This window comes from Chrysoperla carnea, chromosome 4 (genome assembly GCF_905475395.1).
Source record: "Chrysoperla carnea chromosome 4, inChrCarn1.1, whole genome shotgun sequence".
Taxonomy (NCBI): Eukaryota; Metazoa; Arthropoda; class Insecta; order Neuroptera; family Chrysopidae; genus Chrysoperla; species Chrysoperla carnea.
The window spans coordinates 13292786-13306805 of record NC_058340.1 but is presented as its reverse complement, the minus strand read 5'-3'; the positions used below and the strand labels follow the sequence as shown (position 1 = coordinate 13306805).

General features: G+C 29.3%; 1 protein-coding gene across 2 annotated transcripts in view; it reads left to right on the top strand.

The window, feature by feature from the left end:
* The window catches only part of LOC123299056 (stromal interaction molecule homolog), a 45241-nt gene that overhangs the window by 12344 nt on the left and 18877 nt on the right, over window positions 1-14020 (top strand). The window contains exons 2-4 of one of the 2 annotated variants that reach the window (XM_044881203.1): window positions 8993-9135; window positions 10426-10658; window positions 11834-11902. In XM_044881203.1, the coding sequence (XP_044737138.1) occupies window positions 8993-9135; window positions 10426-10658; window positions 11834-11902 (445 nt within the window). The remainder of the gene's footprint in view (window positions 1-8992; window positions 9136-10425; window positions 10659-11833; window positions 11903-14020) is intronic. The other variant, XM_044881204.1, reaches the window with a different exon arrangement.

The window sequence follows — 14020 nt, the reverse complement described above, 5'->3', positions numbered from 1 at the left end:
ATATAATTAAAATGAAAATAGGAAGTGTCTGTTCACATGCTAAATAAAATAAAAATTATTACAAAAGTTTTTTACACGTTAATTTGTATTGTTGCTTGTATTGATACCATGGTGATCGGGAAATAAAATTTTACTACGTAATCTAACCATATAATATACAGTGGGACAGAGAAGTTGCAATTTTGAAATAAGCTGTAAAACAAAACTTATCAATTTTGCCAAATTATTTTTTACCATCTTAAAATAAATATTCCTTTTTCTTTATATACACAAGTATCCGCTTGAGCCATCTTTCGGTTTAATAGACGATATTTTGACCGTCTGCGTGGTTAAATTTAAATTTTGGTTAGCTTTTCATCTAAATAAAAAATGTCTTGAGTTTGCTGATTGAAAGTTAATTCTTAGTCAAACATTCTCGAAAATATAGATTTATCGAAAGGATTTGCGTTTTGGGAGTATCAACTACCCGATCCCCTTTATGTCGAAATTTGTTTAAAAGATGATAAACCTTGTAAACAACTCAAACTCTAAAGATGTCTTACAATTTTTTTTTTAGATTTCGGAGTGAATATTATAATTTTGTATCAGACATTAAATTCAATTACAACGTGAAAATAATTTTGAAGTTGCATGTTAACGTGCAATTTAACAAAGTGATTAAAATATAACAGTCATTAATTCAATATCACATCACGTACAATATCCATGAAAATATTTTTTTAATAGATAAAATTATAAAAGTGATTTAATTTTACAAAACATCTGTATAAATGATTACACTCCAACTTTTATCCCCATATTGCATCTTTTTTTTCGACTTAGCTAAATGTTTTGTGATCAAATTTTGACTTTTGATCAATAATTTAAATACTTCAATTTATTTAAAAACTTTTTCATAGTAAAGTTTTGAAATTTTGATGTTGACCACAAAATTTGTCCAAAATCGACAAAGTAACCGTAGTGTTATTAATAATTAACTAGTATCTAATAGCGTTATTAAGAATCAATAAACTTACTGTTCAACTTGCAATCTTTTTGATGTTGACCACAAAATTTCAACGTTTTATCTCTTATAATTTCGTAAAAACCTCTGCAAAACTTGAGAAAAATAACCCTTTTTTACCCGCGAGGCAAAGAATCTGTACTGTGTTTATCAGTCTATTACTCTTGGGTCATGTGGCAATGTAAACTACTGGGCTTATTTTTCCATTTTCAGTTTTCATTTAACGTAGTCGGGTTTTTTTCTTTTTTAAATTTATTACTCTCTGATTATAATTGTCAGACGAGGTTGGTTTAAAAATAGACCAATAACTCGGAGGCATATACAAATTTCAACCTTCTATCTTTCACAGTTTAGGGAAAACCATCCTATGGAAACTAAATAACGCAATTTGTGCAACTTCAATTCCCTGAGGTGTCTATAGCTTTTCTCTGAAATGATAGGAGGTGGAAGGTCTCCATTTGGTAGGGATACTTAAATTATTGGTTTATTGTGCCAATGAGGCAGGCTGGTATGAAATTAGGCGACCTTTACACTTTTAAAAATACATATTCTAAAACATGTAACCCCAAAATTTGAGAGGGCGGAGGGCTAACATTTTTTCCCTGGCTCGATTACAATAATTTCCATGTACTATTTTTTGCACGAATGAGAATAGAAGTTGAAAATAATTATATATTATTTGATATTGAAATGAATAGAAATAAAGGAGACAATGTAATAATTATTTCAATCGTGCCTCTCTTTTAAGGTTTTTTGATTATTCACAAATGATACATCAATCAATTTCCACCAATGAATATTTGGTGGAAACCAAATATTTTGTTGTTAGATGTTACAAAATTTGGTGTTTTTGAGAAATTATTTTCACGATTATTTTTTGTGTGTGTGTTTTGTTTTGATTTTGTTTATACTTTTTTTAATTTATTTATTTTATTGTAAGTTTCAAATGCTTTTATTCAACTGCACTTTTCCTTTCGTCCTTGCAATTCTAGGAATATTGAAGTAATTGACTATCCAGAAGCCCAAATTATTTTGATACATTTCAATTCAAAGTTTTCGTTATGCATTTTATGTATTTCGAAGTCACGACATGAATATGGCAATTTTTCAATTGTTTACAAGTAATTGATATGGGAATGTCAAGTAAAAATTATTGAATAATAACAATTAATTAATTTGTTGTTTTAGAAATTGTGAAAATAAAAGACAAAATTGCATAAATAATATTTTTATAATATGTATAAAATATTTAAATTTGTTAGAAAATAATATTCAATTATAAACCATATGTACAAATGACAGACTTACATGTCAATCCATAAAATTATATTATTAAAGTACTGTGTCATCACCATGGAAACTCCTGAAATAAAACTCATGCACGGTGCAAATAAGTTCCTTTGAATTTCGTCTTGGTTTTTACAAACGAAAAACTTTCAAAATATCCAACAATCGTTTTTTTTTTTGCAAAATAATACCCTTAACAACAAGAAAGCGTCCTTTTTTTTCGTTGAAAATGCGCTCGTACATCCTTAAGTCCGACTGGTAGCCCTGATATGGCTCTTTCAGATTCGAATTTTAACACTATTTCCCTGAATGTGAATAGTAAATTTTTTGAACGAATCAATTATTTAATTAGCCCCCTTGTGGTAGAAATAGCATTTAAGTGATTTGTTATGTTGCGGTAATTTTTTTACACTTGTGTTCTATTAAGAATAATGTTTCATAAAGATTAAATTGCTGTACATAATATTCTTCTTTTTTTTTTTTAATTCTTATTGTTTTTACATGTGTTGGTAATTGAATACGTCTGCTTTTATCATTTACACACTAAATAAACTATATAAATATATAAACTAAGTAATACTATTTATGGACATGTGTATGCAAATATACTGGTAAGTAGTAATACAGCATTTAATTAAAAACCTCGTGAGCAGGAGAGCATCATCCCTTGAAGTTATATTTTCCTCTCATTTAATGTTTCTTAGTTTTAGATGCTTTTTAAGTCTCCGAAAACTTTAAGTCGAATTACTTTCTGAAATTAGCGTATAGTATTCAAAATAATTTTCGTTTAAAGTCTGTATCGCTAATCACTGAGAACTACCCATATTTCTTCAGACTTCTAAATCATAAGGTTTAAAATTTAAGAAGGGAGGTGTCAAAATCATGAAATATCTTCAAACAAAACTGCTTAAAACATGTTTTTGTTGTATAAAAAAGCGAAGAAGGACTAAGAAATTTCCACCCGCAAAAAGCATATACTTGGCACTAACTCAGTTATATACTAATGTCCAAGCTTCCATGTTAGTTTGAATTGGCTATACCCGCGAAAAATGCATTGTGGCATACAAGAGGGTGAAGGGGCTGGCAAGTTGATATCCCTAAAGGTACATACTTGGCACTCAGTCAACTGTATTACCAATTTTCGGCATTCAATTTTGTTTGGCTGTAAAGCTGTGTAAAGACCCAAAAATCGCGAAAAAATGTCATTTTGTTGGATAAAAATGGAGAGGGGGTGGGAAATTGCTAGCCTTAAAAGATACATACTTGGTACTACCCCACCTGCATACCGTTTTGAACCAACTAGCTAAATTTGGAGAGGCTTTGTAGATGTTGATAGCCATAAAAATATCGAAGTTACTATAAATGCGACTCCACTTTTAAACATCGATACGCCTAGTAACCAATCTTACGTACAGAATTTCAGCTCCTTTGAACTAAAGAATGCCTCTGCGAATATTTATAAGTAGCGGGGAACATATCATATATATTTTTTTCTTTTCAATTTTTTTTCCAATCTGGCGTGCTAAGTTTTTTAAAGCTGCCGGCCCTTATTATAAATCCGTTTTACGACCCCCAGAACCCAATTTATGTGGTTTTGGAGATACCTTTACATATATACAGTAGAGTCTCGATAATGGGACTCTACTGTATATATAAAAGTATCTCCAAAACCACAAGAATTGTGTTCTCAGGTGTCTTTAAACGGATATAACAGGGGTCGGCTTAAGAAAAATTGGCACGCTAGATTGAAGAAAAATAAGTACAAAGAAGTTTCATAACAGAATATAAAATCTTCGAACCTAGCCTTCAAGATAATTGTTTAAAAACAATTAGATACAAATTAAATTCGATTCAGTGAAAATACAAGTTTATGAAAATGACAGCAAAAATGTACCAACATAATATATTCCAATAACATAATGAAATGTTAATAGATAACATAAAAAAAACAAATTTTGGTCTGATTTTGTTACGCCAGACAATCGCCTAATTCCCCTGTAGGGTAGAGCCGGCCCTGTTTAGGTTTTACTCCAACCACTCCCCGTGCTCCGTTAACCTTTAATACGTGCATAAGTCTATATTTTCAAAGAAAATATTACTAAAAACTTAATTAAGTGATTAATCTTGAATTTTCTATTATTACTCTATTTTAATGTCTCAAGGTACACATAAACCTTAAACTTGTTATTTGTACTTCGTATTTATGTTATATTGGCAATTGTTATCGTCATGGCATTGTTATTGTCGGACCGTTTCTCTGGACAATTTCTTACACTGTAAGCGTTATACTTCTAACGCCAATCATTTAACTTTAGTATTTGAAAATTCCGGGTTTTTTGTGTATACATTGTGTTCAGAAATTTTATAAAATTATCATATTATTTTTGAATCTAAAAGTTGGACAAAAACTAAACCTTAACCATAATAAATCTTTGCGACTTTCCTAATTTTTTTTCAAACTAAAAGAGAACGTTGATAATGAAGTAGTTTCGAGTTATTGGTTTATTACATTTTATTTCATGCCAACCAGCACATTGTTGCCTGGAGCGGCAACAATGTGGGGCGCCAAATCCGGAAAATATGATATACAGTAATCTCGATAAACGGAACTCAATAAGACCAGGACTATTTCGAAAACTGGGATTGTTTGGAAAAATTAATAAAGAACTAAAGATTTATAACGAACAACTTTCTAATTTAAATCGTTCGTCTGATGTTTGCCAGTTGCCAGTTATGAATCAGAGTGAGGTTTTAATTTAACCTCAAAACTTAGATCGAATTCGATGCTGGCCCTTTTGAAAGTAATATTTTTCGAAAGAATTTTCCTCGATTAAAATTTATTGAGTTTCAAGCATATGTCCATTTAAAGCACCCCGTATATGTTATGTAAAGGGCGGCAAATATTATTTTTGTCCGGAGCGGCAAAATAGCTAGATTGGGCCCTGGTGCCAACCTCAACATATATTATTAGAAGAGTAAAACCATAAACTCATAAAATAAATAAAAAAAACTCAAGAAAATTTTTAATATAAAAAAGTATACTGTTGAAAGTCAAAAAAATTACTCTGGAAAGACCAATCATTAGCAGGATTATTTATTCAATAGATTCACGTTTGTAAAATGTATAAAAATACATGAAAACAGAAAAATTCCAAAAACATTTGTTATTTGAATTACCTTGAAAATATTTAGTTATTAGCGCAGCGCATCTAAGTAAATGAATGATAAATTTTAATCATATTAAATCGTCAATATGGTCAGTATCATTATTCAGCTCACCACCGCGCTGCACTGATCCAACACGAAACATGATGTTCACCTACATAATGAACATTATAATTTATCATTAAATAAATAATCATTATTGACATTTAACACACTTTATTCTTGTATACATTATAGACCATGAGCCCATAATGAAATAAAATTTCATTGACACTTTTTGTCTACCATTTGGAGGATTTGATGAAGGTGAATTTAGTATTAGAGAAATCAAGTTTTTCGATTTATTTGCTTTTCGATGACAATTATTGATAATACAATACGTGAAAAAAATGACAGCAAGTTTACACCTGTCGAAAGGATTGGAAAATAGAGTGTAATTAAAAAACAAAACCATTTTTGAGCTCCTTCGATAGTTGTGAACTTTCTACTAAAATGGTTTTCTTTTATAAAAAAACATGTAAATCGAAAAACTTCTTAAATTCGATACTCGAGCCTCTATTAAAACATCACTGATCTTTGTCAATTCTCCAAATGGCAGAAAAAAGAATCATCGAAACGCTTCGTTATGGGCTCATGATTTATTTTTATATCAAATATTGGATGCTCAAAATGCACCGCCCCTTTTCAAATTGTATCCTAGCCTATTTTAGTTAATTAACTAATCGAATTTTCTATGATTTTTTTCCATTTTTCGAGAATCTTTCACAAGACCTCTAGTTGACTACTTGCAAATTTTCAACTCCCCATCTTTTATAGTTTTGGAGAAAATGAACACCCAAGTTTTGATCTAATTTACGTCCGTACGGGTAAACAGTGATGTTTACAAAAAAATTCTTCTTACAAAAGTTGATTATTTTTTTGTAAAAAACATTTTTTCTATTTAAAATTTTGATCTGTCTCGAACGGTTTTAAATATGGGTCCTACAGACCCCAGCCTCATTTGACCTATGTTGCTCATTTACGAATTCAATCTCACTGTTTTTGTCGCTATAAGTATTTCAGCTTGATCATTCAGCGTTTTGAAGTTATCATGTTGACAGACAGACGAACAGACAACAGGAAATGTAATATTTACGTGATTTTATGAACACCTATACCAAAAATTTGTTCAGAGCATCAATATTTTTAAGCGTTACAAACTTGGTTCTAAACTTAGTATACCTTGATGTATATTTCATATATACAGAGTCTAAAAATGGTATGATTATAAATTCCAGAAAAATTGATTTCAAAATTTTATAATATTAACTGAGAAATTTCGAATTTTTAGCTTGCCAAAACTTTCAAAACATTACATTCAAAACGTAGATATCATTTAAATAAATTTATTTTGATTTTCGGGGTGAAAACAACACTTATCTATCAGAAAGCTTAAGAAATATTTACTGTTGAATATGTATACACAGATGTAAATTTAACACATTTGTAGATTTTCTGCAATATTCAGATCAAATACAGATTTCCGTATTATTAATCCTAGGCATCATTTTTTTAGACATACCCGACTACAAAAAAATTAACAAGCATAAAAAATAGAGGATACATAAAATATTGAGTAAGAATGTTTTTTAACAACCCTAACCCTCCCCCCTCCCAGATTTTATTCTCTTTAATATTTCATAATAGTGTGATATGAAAAAATGCACGATAATTTTAATAAACCCGAAGCTACCTTTTGCGATATAAATAAAAAAGATGGTATTATAAGTTTGACCACTACCTGTGTGTGTTTTGTTGTCTGCCTACCTGTCTGTCTGTGCGAACGTAGCTCTAAGACGGATGAACCGATTTCGATTTTTTTTTTTTTTATCTGAAAGATAATTTAATGGAAAATGTTCTTAGCTATGTTTAAAAAAAATTGGTTCAGTTTGAAGAGACCTGCAAAAATAAAATCTATTTGTCGGGGGTTTAAATTTTGTAAATTTCACTTGTATTTTCTATAAATAGTTTCGAATTAAATTGTGGAAATATTATTTATATACTTTTCGGAAATTTATCAGGATATTATCAAGATCAATTTTTTTGTCGTTACAATCGGATCATTTTTAATATCGTTAAGATGAGGAATGTATAAATAAACCAACAATTCGAAACTACCATCAAAATAACTTAAATTTTGGGAGGGATTAAAATTTTTTACTCTGTTCGATTAAATTACAAAAACTTCTATCGTAATTTTCAATAAGTATGAAAACTTTTTTCACCTTCGATATCTTTTTTCTATTTGACGTTTTTTAACATTTTGATCGACTTAATTGCTTCCAATGATAATTTTTAAACACTGTGTAAAAAAAACTGTTTAAGAACATTTAAGAAGTCTGCACAAATTTATAGCGTATGTTAGTTTTACTATTAAATTTAATTGTATGTAAATATTATTTTATAAAAAGATGAGCTGCTGTTTCTTCTAAAACAGTGAGGCAGACAAGTGTGCGATTTTGAAAACGCTATAAAAGAAATTCGTTGTGAGTTTACCCTAAAATGTATCTCTTTACCTTAAAAGTTATCTTTATACCAATAGCTGAATAAGTAGGTCAAATCCTGTCGAATATGATGAATAACTTGATCATCTGGAAAATGTTTACACCTGAAAGGAAGTCACCTTACTTTTTTAAACTTTGTACTTTTGATTAATTCTCAAGAATGCCTTTTTAAGTAAGTCTTTTTAAAAACATATTTTCCTTAAAACTAGTTAAAAATTTACTTTCAAAAACAATTTATGTAAATTTCTTAATTTTTTTATGGTAAAAATATAATTTTATTCAATTAATGAGTTTTTATTTTATAGCGTTTTTAAAATCGCATACTTCTCTGCCCTACTCTGTAATAATCAAGCGAATTAATTAATTACAGGTTAAAAGTTGTACTTCCTACTGAACTTTAAATCATATATGCTTTTTATGCAACTTTTTAACAAATGCCCAAAGTGAATTTATTTCATTTTCAACTTGGTGCTATTTTTCTGGAGGCATAAGCTTTTTTGTGTTTATACGCCAGTCGAATTAGATCAGCAATTTTACTTCGGAAATCACTTCTTTTCGGATCAAAATCGAAAAGTATCGATCCTGAAAAAATTGATAAGGACCAAAATTGTAAGAAATTTAATTCCAAACAACTTGGGTAATTACCATTTTTCGTGTAAAATTAAAAATAAACGAGTTCTTCAGTAAATAAAAATTCATCCACAAATTCAAGATGGCAGATGACGCAACAAGGTTGAAATCCCGAAAATCAAAATGTAGACTGCCAGTAAACCCCTCCCCCCTTCAACGATTTCCGAAGGAAAATTGTTGTTATGAATTTTCCAGATCAAATTCTAATTCGATGAGGCTATTTAGTATATTATTCGAAAATAATATTTCAACTCATAAATGTCTGGATATTTATCCCAGTGTCCCAATTTATTTTTAGGGATATTTATCCTAGTGCTCCACTGGATGTTATATTTATTAATTAAATAAATTGGTTTTATTTCAGGTGGTGTTGAAGGCTGTAATGATGATATTGCTTGTCTTACAATGGCATCACATGATCGACTTGGTCTGGAAGCTATCAAGTCACTTCATCAACAGTTGGATGACGATGCCAATGGAGCTGTTGATTTATCAGAATCAGATGATGTCAGTATTTACAATAGTTTTTTTTTGGGAATTTTTATCATTTAAAATTAACATAGCCTCTTAACCGCATGGTTTCACTTGTCCTTGATCATTATGTAATTAAATTTTTACTATAAATAAACAAATTTACGTGTGTCATTGAATATGAAAAAAAAATCTTTTTAGATAGGGATTTTGTTGGTATCACCAATTTTTTAAATTTAATGTATTGTACTAGCTAGACAAATGTTATAACAAAAATGGGAATCGTGGTGTCCCTCTGTAACGCAGTTAATTTGTTGTCCAATAACTACTCTGATACCTATATTTAACAAGGTACCTGGGCGATGTTCTCAATTTAAGGTTATCGTCTGCTAAATGGTAAACTTGTTGCTCGAGATTTCTTGAAAGTCCCAGTACCGATAATAGTCTAAAAAACGGTATAAGATCGAACTTCACCCATCTGATAACCAGATGAGACATTTTTTATGAAATTTTATTCATTTATAAACATTACTATCATAGTTTTTCTATCGAAAAGTGCTCATGGCTATTTTTAATCAATTTTTTCCATGAACGGTTTTTCTTTAGGCAAACCTATACCATTATTTTCGTAATTAAATTATACCAATTTCTCTTAATTAGCAGATGGATGTAGATCTATCCTAAAAAACTAAATCGCCTCTTGTCATTTTTAAAAATTACCTCAACAAAAATTGAGCACATTTTTATCTCACAAGTTAATTCTTTACTAGTTTCGAATCGGGATTGATTCTTCCTATTTTTAATTGATAATTTTTTACAATTAATTTAATCTGCTTCTAGTTTCAAATCTTCATCGGAAAACAGTAGCAAATTAAAACAATTTACAAAATTAACAATAAAATATATCCAATAAACCTTCGAAAAGTACTATTATTTAAAAATGATGGATGATAATAAAAACAGTAAGCATTTTCTTGAATAAATCCCAATATCAAACTTAAGAAATATATTTCCAAGCTTAAGTTATTGCCACTTCTTCAATATCAAATTTTTTTATTTCGTTTCATTATGCGTCAAGTGTGATCAAACTTGAAGACAATGTATGTAAAAAATTTGCGCCCTACTTTGTTATACCAAGAGTGTTATAAACTTCTCAAACGGTTTACTTTAGACTGTTGAAATTATTCTTCTCAGTAATTTTTTTCATATTCAACAGCGAATGTTTTCAAATTTCACGTAACTTCAATTTCAAACTATTTTTTGCATAAGTTTTCCATTTAAAAAAAATTTATAAATCAAGTTTTTGACCAGAAATGAATTTTTCAGTTTTTGCGAGAAGAATTAAAATATGCATCTGATTATGAACGACGTCAAAAAGCATTTCACTACAATGATGATACCCATGTCTCTGTTCGAGAACTGTGGGAAGCTTGGTTGAGATCCGAAGTACATAATTGGACTGTGGAACAAACATCGGAATGGCTTGCGATGCATGTAGAACTGCCGCAATATGTACCAACGTTTATACAACACAGGGTTACAGGTGCCACCTTACCGAGGTATTTCTTACAAATATTGAATATTACATGATAAAAAGATTGAAGTTTCGTATAGATATAAATATTTCGCTTAACGACAGACAGAATATTTTGACATAATTTCTTTGAGAGAGGGGGGGGGAGAGGGAGAGAGAAAAAGAGAGGCTAATTTGCCACGTTTTGATGGTCAGCGATTTAAAAAAAGTAGTTTTAAGCCTAATGTGAATCAGTGTTACAATAATAGATGTGATTTTTTTTAAAACAAAATTCTTTGCGAATCCAAATGCCATGGAAGTTTAATTTGCGTTAACAAATAATATTTGAATTACTTACAAATGTACTTTATTATTTAATTACGCTATTTTAATCTCATGATTACTAATTTACAATATATTATATTTTAAATTACGTAAATAAACAATTTCTAATGTTAGATATTTTATCTTTTTTTGTCAAATGATCACCCTACTGTTTGAATAGCGTAGGCAGCAGCTATGGCTGAATAACATTCGGGACGCTAGTTGAACGACGTTGTTTAGTAAAATTGTTTTCTTTCAATTAAATACAATAAAGACATATTTTTTAAGTCGCATTTCCTCCGAAAGCTAATGATTTTCAAAAAAAAATATTTTAAACTTGTTTGTGAGAGTCAACTTTCTAATTTAAAGTGTTATTCTATCTCTTACCTTTTAGGATCTAAATTGACTATTAAAGCAAACCGGAGAACTTGGTCCAATCTAATGTCAGAACGTGATGCCCTCCATCAAACTCTGCAACTATTCATTTTTTTTTACTACAAGATGAGCTATTAGCGATAATAGATTGAAATGGTCCACCCTGTATATATCATGTTTACATTGGCTGCGTTAGTTTACGCAATTGTTCTCAGGTGCAAGATGTACTTCACCTCTATCTAATTTTAATAAAAAAAGAAATATCCAAAATTCAACCGTCTTAAAATTTACTTTCGAAAACGCTGCCAGATCTCGTACCATAACTATAAAATTACAAAATTTAGATTTTAAATACATCATTGACAATCAGCTCAAAGATCGAACATGAAACGTGATTAATATTCTTTCTGTCGTTCGCCAATGTGATTAATTATATACGAAGCTTTAAATGTTTCTATAAAACAAAATCGTATACACGCGTTTAGTGCAAATAATTTTAAAAATTATTTATTCATTATACAGGGTGTTCACTTTCCAGAAATTCAGGGATAGTCAGGGAAATATCAGGGGAATTCAAGGTGGTCAGGGAAAGTAAGTGAAATCGAAGGGTCTCTTAAACAATCAGAGATGCATAAGATTTTATTACAATAATTGTGGAAAAAAAATGTTTGATACTTTTTGCTCTACACAAGTTTTTTTTCTCACTTTATCATTTAATACTGAGTTTTTTTGTTTGTTTGAAAGTAGTACTAACTTATAGAATAAGAACTGTTGAACAATTTGTCCAAACAATTTTATATCGATTGAAATTGTGCACAAGTACCCTTTTAATATATGCGAATTGCAAATAGACAACTTGGTAGCGCTAAATCGGTTTTAACATCAATTTTTTAACGTTTAAAATTTATACAAAAAATTAAGTTAATTAAATAATTATATTTATTTAATAGATGATCATGAAATTGTTAGTCGTGTAGTACTAATATCGCTTTGTGTTCCAGAGGTTCTCCAAGTGAAATTAATATAGAGCCAACTAGTTTTCATACCATGTATATATAAAATATATCAAGGTATACTAAGTTTTGTTTCAAGTTTGTAACACTTAAAAATATTGATACTACGAACAAAATTTTGGTATAGGTGTTCATAAAATCACCTAATTAATCCATTTTCGGTTGTCTTTCCGCCTGTCTGTCTGTGGACACGATAACTATTACTCCAAAACGAAAAAAGATATCAAGCTGAAATATTTTTAACATAACTTTACATTATTATACAGATCCGAGAAGAATTTGCTCAAAATAGTAATTTTAGGAAAGGGTTAAATAATTATAGAGAGATGTTTAAATCCAGTGATATGTTCAAGAACTATGGGGAAGCGCTATGGACGGTCTAAATAATTTTGAACCTTAAAAAATTGATTTTATAACCAACACAACGGTAGGTGGCCTGTTTGGAATTCATATATACCTAAAGAGTTTTTTGAATAATTTCAATCGATATAAAATTGTTTGAGAAAATCTCTCAACAGCTCTTATTATCTATTACATTATGAACCCAGATTGGAACTTTGATGTTATATTTAAATAATCGTCTTCATTTAACAATAAAATCTCTATCGTGGATTTTTTACGTATTGGACTTACCTGAAGGCTTTACGATGTATCTCAATTAGAGGAAAAATCATTTATAGGCAACTAACACTTTCAATAATCTTATAAACTAACTCCTGTCATTGATACTACCATTTAGTTATTGTAAAATATGATTAGTACTCATTTCAAATTCCCATCTTGGCTATTTAGCACAAGGAGCTAAAAATTTGCTAATGTTCGTAATTGTTAAAAGATTAATCGTCATTCTTTTATAAAATAACGAAACATTTTTCCGTAGACTTAATAAATTTGGCAATAGAAGACTTTATTACTTAAGTTAAATCTAAGAAAAAATAAAAAATATTATGGAAAAAAATTGTTCATTATTTTATAAAGAATAGCGTTTTAATATAAATTTTCCTCTATCTCTTATCAATTACAAACATGAGCTTATTATTTTTCGCCTAGTATCCAGGATGGTAATTTTCAATTAGAGCCAATCCAAATATTTTACAACATCTAAAAATCTTGTATCAATGCCAGACGTTAGTTTATGAGACACTTGAACATGTTGTTAGTTGCAGATCCCCTAGAAAAAAATGGATTAAAATAATGATTCTACTACGGTTATTTAGAAAAATAGTCTTATTTCTGAGATAATCGTTTATTAAAATGAATGTAGATAGATGGTCGAAGAAATTTGATAAAGTATTCAGGAAAAAATCGAGGAATTCTTTTAGCATTAATAGTGGACACCCTGTTAAAACTTAAAATTATTATTTGCACTGATATCCCCGACATAGATATGCAAACAGCTCGAAAAGTTGTTAAGATTCATTAAAAGAATTAAAATATATTTATGAAAAAAATTGTATGAGCTATAAATAGTTAAAGCTGAAGTCGTGATTATGGCTTCAATTTACATGACAGCCAAAAATTATTTCACAAGGTTTTATAAATAAAATTGTTTTTTCTTTTTTGAGAAAAAAGGAGAAAAGGTTCGTTTAGCTTAAAATCTAAAATTAAAGTTATTTGAAATTGATAAAATTTAGAATGATGTTTAATTTTAAATTTTGACCAGGGTTGCCAGATTGTGCTATTTTCCCGAATAAGG